The sequence below is a fragment of the Pelodiscus sinensis genome, chromosome 15 (assembly GCF_052426305.1).
Source record: "Pelodiscus sinensis isolate ZL-2025 chromosome 15, ASM5242630v1, whole genome shotgun sequence".
In the NCBI taxonomy this organism is placed as follows: domain Eukaryota; kingdom Metazoa; phylum Chordata; order Testudines; family Trionychidae; genus Pelodiscus; species Pelodiscus sinensis.
The window spans coordinates 16,427,769-16,442,722 of record NC_143066.1 but is presented as its reverse complement, the minus strand read 5'-3'; the positions used below and the strand labels follow the sequence as shown (position 1 = coordinate 16,442,722).

Genomic DNA, 14,954 nt, shown 5'->3' with positions numbered 1-14,954 from the left:
ACTCCTGGTCTAAGCAGTGCTGAGCACTGGTAGACTGTATTAGTAACTAGCTGGAGTTACCTGGTATTGCTCGGGGCCGGTGGTGGGGTCCTGCCAGGGGTGCCCTGTGTGAAGGGTGGGTGGGAGGGGGCAAGCACGGGACCAAGGGTGGGTGGGGCGGCCCATCTTGCGCATGGGGCTGCAGGTGCTGCTGGGGGCAACAACCCCCACTGCCCACCCCAAAACTTTCACCCCGCTACCTGCCGCACTAGGGGCTCCCCACCATGTGACCAGGAAGCTGCACCAGATCCTAGGCTGCTCCCAGCACCGTGGCCGCTGCCTCCCCATTGGGAATCGCCCCTCAGCACCTGCAACCGCCCCCTAGCGGTGGCTGCAAGCTCCAGCCCACCACTCAGCAACCCTTGGGCCCTGCCGGAGGGGAGGGGCCCAGGCCGAGTACATCGGGGTGGGAGGGAGGAGGGCGATCCCCCTCCCCGGACGTGCCTGTGAAGTGGAACAGCCTGGTAGAGGCAAGTGGGCCAGCTGCCGCATGGAGCGCCACCCCTCCCCTTGCTCCTCTGTGAGTGACTAAGGGTGTGTCTAGACGACCTAGTTTTGTCGACAAAAGTGGACTTTTGTCGACAAAACTATACCAGCGTCTACACTACCGCGGAGTTCTGTCGACATAATGTCGACAGAACTCAGCAGTTTTGTCGACGCTGGTAAACCTCATTTTACGAGGTATAACACCTTCTGTCGACAGAACTCTGTCGACAGAAGGTGTTATTGCCTGTAATATTGCGTCCAGACTATGGAGTTCTGTCGACAAAGCAGCTTGCTTTGTCGACAGAACTCAATGTGTCTGGACGCTCTTTGTCGACGGAAGTTTTGTCGACAGTATCTGTCGACAAAACGCGGTAGTCTAGACGTACCCTTAGTGAGTGACTGTCCCCACCGCTTCCCCCGGGAAGCTGCTTCTCCCCGCGCTGGCAAAAGTACCTTAAAACCTTCTTCTGGAGGAAAGGTTACCCCATGCAAAGTTTGGTTGCAGTAGCTCTTATAGTGCCCAAGTTATTAGCGCAGAAACATACAAACATTCTCCTTTATATATTAGATTCACGTGGTAGCCTCAATCTAGTTTTAGCTGAGATGGAATGTTGAAAGTGCTGTTGAAACTACTGCCATGAGCTTAGCGTTCTAATTAGCATCTGATCCTGATTTGAATTAGTGTCAGCTACTTTATTGACTTTTTTCGGTTAACATCAGATTATCCAATTTGCCAGTTTCAGAAGTAGGAAGGTCTCTTAACAATAGGCAGTTTTTTGAGGCCATGGGGGTATCAAATAATTTTAGGCCCCAATCTAGCAGTGAGCTGTGTATGGGAATAGGATTCTGTTTCCTTCAAGCTTGATGTAGATGGGGCCTTAATTTATTTAGAAGGCTCAGAAATAGTCTATATAAAACTACTACTCTGTCCTCAAATAAGTGTAAAATTTGTAAGTTTATAGTGCTGAATGAAGAATATTTTTATCTACACAAATATCGGGCAGGCAGTGGAAGAATTCTTGGCCTCACAAGGGTGATACAGAACTCTGTCTCACATGACAGATGACCAAAGAGGGTGAGCATCAATTTTCGTTTCTGGAAATCAAATTGTGTTATGTAACTTAGCATGTGGCTAAACTTAAATTACTATAGCGGCACAAATTCAGTGTAGACACGCCATACATTGACATGGAACAAATATAGGCGAGAAGGCTGGCATGGCTGGGATGTTTGATGTAATAGATGAGTCTTTAGAAATCTTTGAAAGGAGAGAGAAGACTCTCTTAACACTTAGGTGTCTACATTAGCAGTTTCATTGGTAAAACTGGTGGTTAGGTATGGCAGGGGCTGATTGATGCATGTTCTCACAAAAGTGTCCGTGTGGGCTAGGTATGTTAAATATCAATTAATTGAATACTTGAGTAAACTCATGAATTCTTATCGGTTAGTTGACTATTCTATAGTCCCCCCGGGGGCGGGGCTGGTAGCCAGTGCACTCCAACCTCACTTCTGAGGAGTCAAGCTGATAGATGCAGCAGCCCGTCTAGGTGATGTCTGAGCTCCTGGACCCAGTGCAAACCGAAACAGAGTTTGGCTGCCTCCCTGCCTGGCTCCTAATACACTGAAAATGTAGAGCCACAGCAGGGATAGGTCCTGGACCTGGCACAAGCCAAGACTGAGCCAGGTTGCCTGCCCAGCTTCTAATACACTTGAAATGCAGAGCTGCAGTGGGGTAGGTCCCAGACCTGTCGCAAGCCAAGAGTGAGCTGTGCTGCTGGCCAGCCTGCTAAAAAATTTACTGGCTGGGGGGTGGGTGGGGAGGGAAATGCATGTAGTCTATAGCATTAACCTATAAGCTTTTGCTTATCGATTAATCAACTTCGTACACTATTACCTCCTGTGCTATTTTGCCAGGAGAGCATTTCCTGCTGACCTAGACCACCTCAATGAGTGGTAACTAATTATGGTGGTAGGAGGGTTCTCACCTGACAGCATAGAGTGGCTACACAAGAGGCTTTAATAGTTCTGCAGCAGTACAGCTGTGCTGCTTGAAGCTCCGTAGTGTAGATATTGCCATTGTGTAGGGCCAGCATGAAAAGGAGGTGGGGGAGTGGTAAAGGTGTACAGGGAAATTATTACATGAATGTGGAATTATCTTACTTTTATGACCGTCTGTTCCCATGGATATGATTGTTACAAGGTCATCATTTTCATACAAAATTCATGAGGTGGAGATTGAGTGAACAATCTAACTCTTGTTAATTGCTGCTTTAGCAAATGTGGTAAAATTGAAAACCTATGGAAGGTCAAAGATAATATTTTAAACATGATTTTTATGTAGCAGCTCTGGTATTGAGTTAAATCCTATGTGCTGAACATGTACTGCCTGGTTGATGGTTAACAATAGCCAGGTGTTGCTATCTTGTTATGATGTTGAAGATGCTGGATCTTTTACAACATATTCAATTGGAAAAATTAAGGAAGGCTGGGAAACTGTAAAGTTATTCTGGAAATCCTTTTTTGGATAAGGAGAGACACCATATAAATAAACTCTGAAGAACAAGTTTATAAATAAGAAAACAAACAAAAAGCCTGGTGATACTGCTTGCTCTGATTAAAGTGTTTGACTTTGTCTACACTTACAGTTGAAAATGCTGCTGTTTAAACAAAGTGGCTATGGCACATATCCTGGGGCAGAGCTCTCCCTGTGCTTTATGTAAACCACCTGTGCAAGGGAAGTAGCTAACAGCACTGTAGCCTGGTTCACTCGGATGCTCTACAGTGCTATAACTTGCTGTGCTCAGGGTGTGTGTGTTTTCACACCCATAGCCAGCATTTTCTGACTTGTTTATCTGGATGCATGCTGTACTGTAACTTTGTTTTCTGATTAGCTTGTACATTCTAACTTTCTTCCAGGTTTGTTTTAGACACAATGTCAGCTCCAGCACCCCATGTGCCAGCTCCAGGTGGCTACCCAATCTCATCAGCACCATCAGCACCCCCTACTTATGAAGAGACAACCGGAATCAACACTTACCCTCCAAATCTATATCCTGTCCAAGAATCTGAGCATGGACCGAATATGAAGGGCATGAATCCTCCTCCATATCATAGAATCATAGAACCTTCACGACCAGTTTCAGCTCCTAACCCAAGTAAGTCTGAAATACAATTAAGAGCTTTATATTTGTAGTTTCACCTTGGGGCATAATCACTGGTGCCACACAGACATAAAGTAAGGATAATGGAGAGATTTCTTTACTTGTCCCACTATATACATTTCATGGGCCAAGAGTGACCTGAAGCTTGCCTGTTTTATAGTTGCCATATCTGGCTTTCTATTGCTTAGAAACAGGGGCAGCCTGTGCGTATAGGCCGACTTGGCCGTCACCTAGGGCGCCGCCTTCAATGGGGCACCCAATGATGATGATACACCATTGAGGGCCATGCAGGTGGGGGCGCTGATTTCACGTTCTGCCTGGGGTGCCAGCTGCCGGCAGCCTGCCTCAGGCCACCCCTGCTTAGAAGGCAAGTTGATTGATTCCTAGATCATAAGATACTGTTCCATTGATTGAAGTTGTTTCCCAAAACTGCAGTTTCCTTTCATCTTAATTCTGTATGTTGTGGTTCAGATGAGACCTCTTCTTTCCTTTTTTACACCTGGGGTAAATGGTGCATTTCTCTTTGCTTGCTCAGTTGCAGTTCAGACTGTGTACGTGCAGCAGCCTGTAATGTTTTATGATCGCCCAGTTCAGATGTGCTGCCTCTCCTGCAACAAGATGATAGTGACACGTCTGTCTCACAGTGCAGGAGCACTGACCTGGCTGTCATGTGGCAGCCTGTGCCTGCTGGGGTATGTTGATATTGCATGATTTCGTTTGTGAATCTCTCTACCCTTGTCATTTCCTTAGCTCAAAATAGCTGACAGGCGGCTCTGAGAGAGGGGTGGAGCCTACATCTTGTGATGCTCTCTCCTTACTTTGCCTTAGCTTGAAACCCACATCTTGTTTTATTAAACTATTAATGTAAAGCCTTTTAAATATGCTAATTATGTGGAGATAAGTTTCTGTTGAATGTATATTAACACTCCCATCTCCCACATGCACACACTGAGCACTCATTCAGAATCCCTTTGACCGTTAACATGTGGAATAAAAGAATCCCAGACATAACTGTCAGCAGCTTCTGTAAATTTACTGTCTGTCTTTACTTGGTGAGTGTGGCTAGCTACACTCCCTGTAAATGGCACACCTCAATGTTCAGTGGCTCTCACGTACACAACCCCTGCAGGGTTCACAAGCACTGCTTAAAAACCAGAGTGGAAGTACATTGCCAAACTCGGCTATGCTCTTCCTAGTACTGCGCCATCCCATTTTCATGGGCCGAATGTTACTTGCTGTGAATTGAAGGCAGTATGAAGGATGCTGTTTTGTCTTTGCAGGTGCATTGCTGGTTGCTGTTTCATCCCGTTTTGTATTGATGCCCTTCAAGATGTGGATCACTATTGTCCAAGCTGCCAAGCTCTCCTTGGTACCTATAAGCGCTTGTAAGCCATATCAAATTGAGTGAAGATGGACGTCCAGAATTGTTCAGCACCTTTTCAAGCTCTTTCGGAAGTTCATGAAGATCTGTGTTTATCGTCATTTGAATGGATCAAGATATATCTCACTATATTGGTTTTTATTAGTAAGAATCTACTTAGGGGGACTCAGGACTGGCAGGGGATATAATCTGTCACTTCACAGCCACTTAAGTTGATATTGACCAAATGCTGTTTTTGTGTCTATGGTTTATGCAAAATAACTGATTGTGTGAGTCCAGTTAGTATGTGAGAGAGTTCTTTGTGCGCACTGTGACCTGAGCTGATCACGTCACCCTGAAGATCAAGGTCTGAACTGGTGTGCACACAAACTTACCTTTTCTCCCCTACAAGTGATGCCTCCAGAAAAGCACCAACGCATCTTGGTAGGGGCTGCCTATTCTGTGGCTGACTACAGTGAAGACCAGAATCCTTTTCAATCTGGCACCTTTTACATGCACTAAAATTCACTTTACATTTTTGTTTTAAAGTTGTGCCTTTAAAAAAACCAAACCAAAAATAGCCTGAAATTTGGCTTTTCTCTTAGGCTGCTTTACGAAGTCAAGCCTGCTTAGGCTACCATGTCAGATGGCTTTTCAACATAGTCTCCCAGTTTCCTTGTTGTTTGTGAGTTGTCAGACCTTTAGCATTGCAGAGTATTTTTGTGCAGGATTGTTTTATAGGTCTGTGTGCATATGTGTATATATATTTTTAACTGCTGAGTTATAAATCTGTGAAGATAGCTTTCTAGTGGAAATTATGATAGTTATGACTATCAGTGTTGTCTTTCCTATAATGTAACTATATGAGCCAAATGGTAATTCCTAAAAATACCCTCAGGCCTTTAATGTTATAAAAACTTGTATCCCATTTGCATAACTTTATAAAAAAAAAAACCCTAAAACTCCCTTTTTACTTGCAATTGGTATAATCTGATGATCACATCTTTTAATTAAGAAGGTGACTTTTTTTCCACTGAGTGAGCACTAGTTGGACAAGACTTGTATAGAGATATTTCAGATGAAAGAAAAGTTTCCAAAATGAAAGAATTTCCAGAGATTGATCACAGAAATTGGAGTTTGATTATCTGAAGCTTGAAGTACTATTTATGATTGCTGTAGACCTGTCTGATAGGGACTACAGTCTAATACTGTTCCTCGTGTGAAGTACAGCATGGCTTCACCACTGAAGGTTCAAATGTGTTTGCCTTAATTTAGCTGAATGTCTGTTTAAAAAAGCAACATTAAAAATTGAATTTTAAATATAGGCTATGATTCTAAAATTGTATTAACCTATGTAAACAATAAACATTGCAACTATCATTCTTTAAAAATGTGTCTCTCTCTAAATATTTGGAATAGAGGTAACTTTTTTCCAAAAACATTATACCTCTTAATATTGAAATGCAGGGGCTGTTCTACAGATACAAATAAGCACATATATAGTTGATTCATTTCTTTTTCCTTAAACTGTTCATGGTTCTTATGAACCCCCCCGCCCCTCCAAAATAAAAGCATTGTTATAAGAACTTCCTTCTGTATTTAGGAACAAAGTTTTCAGGTCTGATATTTAGCTGTACCACAAGAATTTACCTAGTAGGTAATTGGTAGCAAAATAATGGAAATAAAATAGTTCCAAGTTTCTATGTATGTTAGCACTCCCTGTAATACACTATCTGTAGTCATAAGTTAAACTAAAGAAAATCAAAGCTTGATGATAGCAATACCCAATAGTGCCAGCAGCATCAGTAGGGGGTGACTTCTGCTTTCCACAGTAGTTTTATGCAACCCAGTGGATCTGCTTACCTACTTCTTGCAGTTTTCTGTCAATTTATATTAACACCCTGCACACAGGTTATATTGAATGTAACATGCAAATGGAATAGTTTCTGGGTCTCATCTATGAGGAGGAACTTGAACTCCTTGCAGTTCAGCAGGGTATGAGACCGCTTGCCCTAGAGCATTTTGCAGGATATGGATCTAAAGCTGCTATACTAACTTGATTTCTGCATTACAGAAATCGCAATCGGGCTATTGATAGTTACTTTATGCAAGCATTAGTTAATCCTCATAACCTCACATGTCACAATGACACATGCTATTATTTTATCAATATCTCAAAATGCAAATCTTGGGCTCAGTATGTTTGAGACCAGATGGAACAACAAATCAGGTAATCTGTTTTATTAACTTCATTCATTTGCATAAGAGACAGATTTAATTGCACCTCTCTTTGGTCATATCACTCCTTTTCCATGTAAGCAGCCCTATGTATCTGTTGTTCTCTTGTAGAATACATTGTCTAATAATTACTCACCTAAGATGTGCTATCCCTACATAGTGGCATCATGGAAAGTCTGAGTTGATAGTGTTGCAATGCTTCCTCATAAGGCTCAGAGTGTGGGTTTTATTTAGGGTGGGTTTTGTCACATCTTTTGTCCTGTCAGAACCAGAATAAGATTCTTAGTGTGGGAGGAGTCTGAGCTTTATTTAGACTTGCGAAACCACCTGCAAAAGCCATCTACTTCCTCTTTTAAGCCTTTGTTCTGAGCATTACTGCTTAAGTATTGTTTCTTGTGTACGTACAGGTGTTTTACATTGCAAAGACCAAAATAATTCAGTGTCCGAATAAGTGTATCAAAGAAATGCAGGAAATATGACTGTTTTAAAAAGCTTTTGTGTTCTGGGTTACATTGAAGTTAATTGGCTTTTATTGATTAATATCTTTACCATTGTCACTGTACAAAAAAAGTCAACTTTATTGTAAAATGTTATGGAATATTGCATCCGGGAGTATGACAATGTTAGAAGGAGAGGTAATTGTTGGGATAAATAAATACACACTCTCCTCTGCTCTAGGTGCCTAACACAAGGTTCCAAGTGAGAACGTCTTGATCTTGGTCTAAATGGGTGGAAATCTTATATTTGGTTGCCTTAAGGAAATTGCCAAAACCCTCAACAGTAAATTGATCCTGGGGGTGTGGGGGGGGGGGTGCAACACGCCATGGCCCAGCACTCTCTCTCCTCTCCTCCTCCCCCCACAGGCCCTGACCCTTGGACAGGCTGAAAGTCAGAGCCTGGCCAAGAATGGCCCGGAGATCTTTGGATCACCTTACTATGGTCTGGCTGTGGTCCTCTGGCCCCAAGGCCAAGCTGGAGACTGGATCTGGATAAGAGCAGTATGGCAGCTATGGGAGATCTGTGGGTCCTCCACCTGCCCTGAGTAGGGGACTGCTCTGAGACAAGAGCAGCCTGTGCTCGCTGGCTCAGCTATGACTTCCAATATGGCTGAAGGGGAGTGGCTTGGGGTAGGAAGAGGAGCAGGGTCATGGGAAGAGGAGCAGGGTCATGGAAGGTATCTGGCCTTGTTGCGCCTCCCCCCTCACCCCCCAACTTGGAAATATCAGCCACTTGTGAATTGTCCTAATAAAAGTGAAGGAGATTCAAACATTGACCTTAAAGATGAGAAAGCAGGGCTGCTCTGGGGAATCTTGGAGGGGACAAAAGGAAAGGCAAGGAGGTGCCATTTGCAGGGTAGAGTGTGCTTTGTTTGTGTGTGTGTTTTTTTGGGGGGGCAGGCCCCGAGGACCAAGCTTCAGAGTTCCCTTCAGCAATTCAATCCTGAGGCAGTTTCAGCCTGAGTGGCCATCAGCAATAACAACAAGCCAGAATGGAATAAAACTTGCTGTTTGGCTTAGAGGAGCAGGAAGTAAAACAAGCAGCTATCGAGTGATCACATGCAAGATGCAGATCTGAGGAGTAAAAGCAATCCTTTTATGTAGTGGGTATTCACAGCGGCCCCTTCTGAAAGCACTTTTCATTACAGATGTCTATTGTCTAATCACAACTCATTCTTCTGAGGTACCAGCAGTGTGACCTCATAAAACTGGTGTAAGTTTAAATGTACTTTATATCTGAGCAGCATCGTTAGTGGTTGAGTGGACTTTGCCATCCTGATAATTTAAAAAGAAAAATCTAAATGCACTGGAACACACTTCTCATGTAGAACTTGATTTACTTGTATTTCATAGTAACCAAACTTTTGTGGCTCTAGCTGCTTTCCATTGTTAGCCACAGATGATCAAATTACGAGATATAAAACTTGTCATCTCAGGATGACTTTTTAACAGGTTCTTGAAGCTTCTGCATTCTCCTATAATCTTTCAGTAGCTAAACTGTTGACATTTATATAACACATGGGTGGCTAATCAACTGCCTTTTAACCAGGACTCTGTGTGTGTGGGTGTGTGGGGGGGGGGTACATTAAGATCTGCTGGTTTAAGAAAAAAGCCTCTCATACAAACTTGCATTCTTTCCCCTCCTCCCCATCTCTCTCTCTCTCTCTCTCGTTTAAAAAGTAAGAATTTAAACCTGGCTCATTAGTAGGTTGTTTTGGGGGGTGGAGAGCTTAAAAATGGTTCTGCACAGTATAGAATGAGTTCATGTAAAGTCAAATATTTCAATAAAACACTTTAAAACGTGGTCATGAGGACTCTTGAAATATTGAATCATTGTGATGCCAAATAGCCAAGTGGTTATAAAGCATAGCATGGAAATTCAATAATAAATTGTAAATAAGTTACTGGTCTCTCAAAAGCATTAGACTAGTTACAAGAAAGATTCTCACATGCATATGTATACCATAATTTGCCTCTGTTTCTGACTGAGCAGCTGTTGTGGAGCAGCAGTTATGTAAGAAGGTTGTTCATATTTTGCAGACACTTGGTTATTCTTCACCTTGGCAGGTGAATCTCTGGACTACAGAAACAGATGGGAAATTGCAAATGGCTGCAGTTGACACCAGTGCTCATGGCTGTGTTTTGTAACATTTGAATTAAAAAAAAAAAAGTTACATGCCAACTCTTTGTGCATGAATGCGAACACAGGGCCTTTGTTCACTGGCTGGTGTCATAGACACCAATGGAATCAAGAAGGCTTCATGGTTTTCTGCAGGAGAATTTGCAGAAGCCAAGAGTCCTCTTCATTGATTACAATAGGAAATTTTCATCTGTGACTTTACTGGCTCATGCCTCCTCTATTTATCTTAGCTGAGCCCTCTAATATGCAGAAGATTAAAATGAGATTTACGCCTTTTCTATAGGAAAGGCAGATGGCAAATGCCTGCAAACCAGCAGCTTTTAGGACCTTACTCTAGATTCCTTTTCTAGTCGTGGGACATCCCCCTCAGTTTGATGGCCCTGCAATTTATACTGTGGCAAAGTTTATGTGGATGGAAGTGAGACAACTCTGGTGTCATGTGGGCTTTGCAGAATTGTGTAAAAGTTCATCAGAATAAATAAATAATTTAACTTCAAATAAGAGTTAAAGTCTTTATTTACTAGAGAAGGCCAAAGCTGTTTTGAGCCCATTCTGTCTTCTGAGAAAAAAATTTAGGCACTTAAACTATAAATGATCCATTAAGGATTTGAACTATCAACCTCATACCACAGATCACCTGCTTCATCCATTGGGCTCTCTAGTCTCTTTGGGTGGTAGCTGTTTGCAGGTATTAAATTGCTTACCACAAGAGGGTGCTCATGTTATTCCCTGAAGGCAGTAGGGCCTATACAGAGGAAAGAGGAATTTCAGATACACTTTACCTAGCAGAGATCAAAGAGCATGTGATAATGAGATCTGTATGTGCAAAATGGCATGTACAACAACTCGTGCTTAATTTGCTGTCCTTTGCTTCTTGAGATGTGATGAAATTTCTTTTTTTTGCATTGACTTCAGGTTTCAGTTCTAAGAACAAAATGTTAGTTTCCTTAAAGCTCAGTCTTGTAGATGGCAATGCCTTGCTCTGTCTACCCTGATGCTCAGAATTGGGACTCAATGGTGCCATTTCTTAACGTTATAATGGGCACGTAATGTAAGGAATAAATGTATCAACAATCTGCTTTACTGATGTAAGGGAGTGTAAAGCAGTAGTTCTAGTTTAATAGAAATCTGTCTCCCAGCTTGAACTCCGGTCTTCGTGAATGCTACTGCTGTTCCCTGTTGGTCACACTCCAAGTCCTCTCAGCTCACAAGTATCAATAGACCTAGTGATTGTGTGTTAGTTGCTGATCCTGCAAAGGTTTAGGCACATACTCACATTAATCTAGTGAGTCAGCATGGATTCAGTGGTCACACACAAATGTTCTGAGGGGGAGTTTAGAATGGTTAAGTTTAGGGAGTTAATTAATATTGAACATAAGAATGACCGTACTGGGTCGGACCAATCTAGCCCAGTATCTGTCTTCCATCATTGGCCAGTGCCAGAGGGAGTGAACAGAACAAAGGGAAATTACGAAGTGACTCATTCCCTGTTCTCCAATGAAAGCTTCTGGCAGTCAGAGGTTTAGGGATAACCAGAGCATGAAGTTGCATCTCTGACTACCTAGACCAGGAATCTCCAACCTTTTAAAGCACGAGATCACTTTTTGAATTTAAGTGCGATCCAAGATCTACCTCAAACACAAATATCCTTGTCCCACCTCCTTCCCACCCCTTCTCTGAGGCCTGGCCCCTGCATCCTCCTACCCTCTCTCCCCCTCACTCACTTTTACCAGGCTGGGGTGCAGGCTCTGGTCTTAGATTAAGAGATTTGGAGTGTGAGGCTCTGAGCTGAGTTTGGGGTGCCGAAGGGGGTTCTAGACACAGGCTCTAAGAGGGTGTTTGGATGCAGGGGTGCTCGAGGCTACGACTGGGGCTTGGGAGTGCAGGAGGGGGTTCAGGACTGGGATAGGGTTGTGGGCTTCAGCTGGGCACTGCTTACCTCAGGTTGCTCCTGAGGGGTGGTGTAGTGGGGTTGGCAGATTCACCCCTGTCCTGGCCCTCTACCATTCCCAAAAGCAACCAGAAACTCCCTCCTCCCCCTAGTCTTGTTGTGCCCCTTCTCTTCTCTGTGGAGATAGGATACAGAGTGGGAGGGGGGCACCTTGACATCAGCAACTTCCTCACCCTCCCCTGCCCTGCACAGAATGCAGGAGGCTCCTAAGGGGTCAGCTCCAAGGCAAAGGGCAGGATGCACATCAGTGGGTGGAGTTTTGGCACTTGATAGCCTCTTGGCCAAACCAGTCAGGGTCACCTGTCAGAGGCTCCAAAATCTACCAGTAGATCCCGATCTACTGGTTGATGACCACTGACCTAGACTAACAACTTCTGATGGACTTATCCCCCATGAATGAATCTGTTTTCTTCTTTGACCTGCCCCCTCCCCTTTATTCCTTTTCTTCCCCATTCACACCATCCCTGGCAATGAGTTTCACAGGCTGGCACAGCATTGTGTGAAGAAGTTAGTTATGCTAGTTTTTAAATCAGCTAAACTGTAAGGCAGTTGGGTGACCTTTAGTTCAAATATTATGTAAAGACGTAAATGACACTTCCCCATTCACTTTTCTCACCCATTCATGATTTTATAGAAATCTCATATCCCCTTTTTAGCTGTTGCTTTTCTAAACTGAACAGGGCTAGTCTTTCTGTCTGTCTTCAAATAGAAGCTGCTTCATAGCCCCAATTATTTTTGTTTCTCTTATCTATACCTTTTCTAGTTTTAAAGTTTTTTGAAATTGGTCAACCAGAACTGTATCCAATATTTCAAAGTGCGGGTGTACCATAGATTTTTATAGTGGTATTATGATCTTTTCTGTCTTTTCAATACTGTTTCTAATGGTTCCTAGTAGACTGTTGGCTTTTTGGACTGCCATTGCACATTGAAAATATTCATTCAAGAGTACTATCCATGATGACTCCCAGATCTTTCTTCAGTAGTAAAAGCTAACTTACGTTCTAGCATTTTGTATGCATAATTGAGATTGTTTTCCAATATGCATTATATGTCACTTCTGAATTTTGAATTTCATCTGTTACATTGTTGGCCAGTCACCGAGTTTTTTGAGCTCCTTTGTAACTATTCTCAATCGGCTTTAGATTTAAGTAATTTTGAATCCTCTGAAAATTTTGCCACCTCAGTGTTTTGGCTCCTTTCTGAATATGTTGAACAGCACGGCTCCCTGTGCAGATCCTTGAGTGACCCCTGCCACTTATTTCTTTCTCAAAATCTGAGCATGCAAAAATTGGGCTGATGTCATCAGTGCTGCCTGCAGTGCAGAGGCACAGCAGTGCTCTGAACTAGATGAGGCAGGGTCAGGGATGAGTGAGCCACTCCCTCAGGATGACTTCAAGACCCACATGGAGGCAGATTGATTTTTCTCCATAGGATGGTTTGAGGCAGCCATCCTGTGCTTTGGAGGAGCCCATGGAGGTGTGGGGGATTGCCTGGGGCTGGCAGCAGGAGTTGGGTCTGCCCCTGCACTCACCAGTCGTGGTGGGAGCCATGGGGAGTGGAGCAACCCAGCCCCAGCCTGCTCTGCTACACTCACCTGAGCGATGTGGCTGGGAGCTGGAAATGTCACTTTGCATCCTGCTGCAGCAGTCGGGGCCCATCCCAACACTAACTGCTGCTGCTGGTACCAATCCCTCTAGTAATCTCCCTGGGTCGCATTGCTCTGGGGAGGGGGTTTGAAGGAAGGGGTGGGGTAGCTAGGAGGAGTGGAGCAGGGGCAGGGGTGGAGTGGGGTGGGAATGGAGGAGGGGTGGGGGCAGGTGCAGGCCCTAGGATGGGTGAGGGGAGGTTGTCCTGGGCCCTGTTCCCCACAAAGGGATGACCCTGCCAGGAGCTGCTAAAGAGGCATTGAACTTAGGCTTATAGTGGAGGTAGTGAAAGAATCCTCCAATAGCCTGGTCAGCATCTTGGCCATTGCAGGGCATCAAAAGTGCCCATCCTCTCTATCAGGCCAATGAAGGCCCTGTGGCAAACCCTAGACTCCCTTTTGCCCACATCAAAAAGAGCCAAAAGGAAGCACTTTGGCCACTTGGGGATCTGAGTTCCTGTACTGTCGTCCTCCCCTCCCCTCCCCCACCAGGCTCCTGTCCCTGCAGTCAATGAAAGGGAAAGATGGGGCTTGTGAAAAGCAACACCAAAAGCAAGAGAGTCCAAGAAGCTGGACCTTTTTGGTAGAAAGGGTGATTCTACCAGAGGCTTGCACACATTGCTTTAATCAGAATGCAGGGGCCAATTTTGGATTCCTATTTAAATAAATGCATTTGCTGTGTATATATCAGAAATTAAATCAATTATTCTCATAGGCTATCTGATAATTATTCAGCCTCAAGTACGTGAGCTGACATTTTCAAGTTTAGTGACTTTTTTCCCCTGTCCAGCTGATATTAAGAGGTTACACAAACGTGGGAGCCATGATCCTTGAGCAGTGTTTCTCAGTGCAGTCTGTGGAACACTAATGGTCCATGGCCACCTTGCAGGTGGGCTGCAGCTCAAAGCTCAGGCCCAGCACCCTCACCCTGCTCTTGCACACTCTCTCTGGGCAGAAACCGCAGCCTGCTCTTGCACCTTTTCTTGGCTAGATACCCCAGCCTTCTACTGCACCCAGCAGGGCCAACAGTCACCATGGGCCCTGGGGCAAGGTGCAGTGGCAGCTTCGCATCACCAGAAGATGGGGGCCGAGGGCAGTCCATGCTTAGTGCCACCCAGATCACAGCAGTGCCCTCCCCAGCCCTCAAAGCCATGCAGAGTGGCATTCCGGTGCTCCTGTGGCAGTTCAAAGGTGCTCCAGGTCCCCGAGCAATTGTCCTCTTTACCCCTGCATCTATGGGCCTGCCTTCACCCTACTTCTTGCCCAGATCCCATGCCAGCCCCTTCTCCCCTACACTCATTATATCATTATGGGAGGTTGGCTGGTAGTTGGTAGAAAGGTCTGTGTTGAGTGGGGTGGGCTGTGGGCCAAAAAGTTTGAGCACAACTGTCCTAGAAACTGATATATGCCCTTAATTTCATGTGTCTGAGTAACCCT

General features: G+C 44.3%; 1 protein-coding gene across 2 annotated transcripts in view; it reads left to right on the top strand.

Moving 5' to 3' along the window:
• LITAF (lipopolysaccharide induced TNF factor) overlaps positions 1 to 6,437 on the top strand; it is a 30,776-nt gene extending 24,339 nt beyond the window's left edge. For both annotated transcript variants that reach the window (XM_075899322.2, XM_006128499.4), the window contains exons 2-4: positions 3,442 to 3,680; positions 4,222 to 4,378; positions 4,967 to 6,437. In XM_075899322.2, the coding sequence (XP_075755437.1) occupies positions 3,458 to 3,680; positions 4,222 to 4,378; positions 4,967 to 5,075 (489 nt within the window). In that variant the 5' untranslated portion in view covers positions 3,442 to 3,457 and the 3' untranslated portion in view covers positions 5,076 to 6,437. The remainder of the gene's footprint in view (positions 1 to 3,441; positions 3,681 to 4,221; positions 4,379 to 4,966) is intronic.
• Positions 6,438 to 14,954: the final 8,517 nt, after the last annotated feature.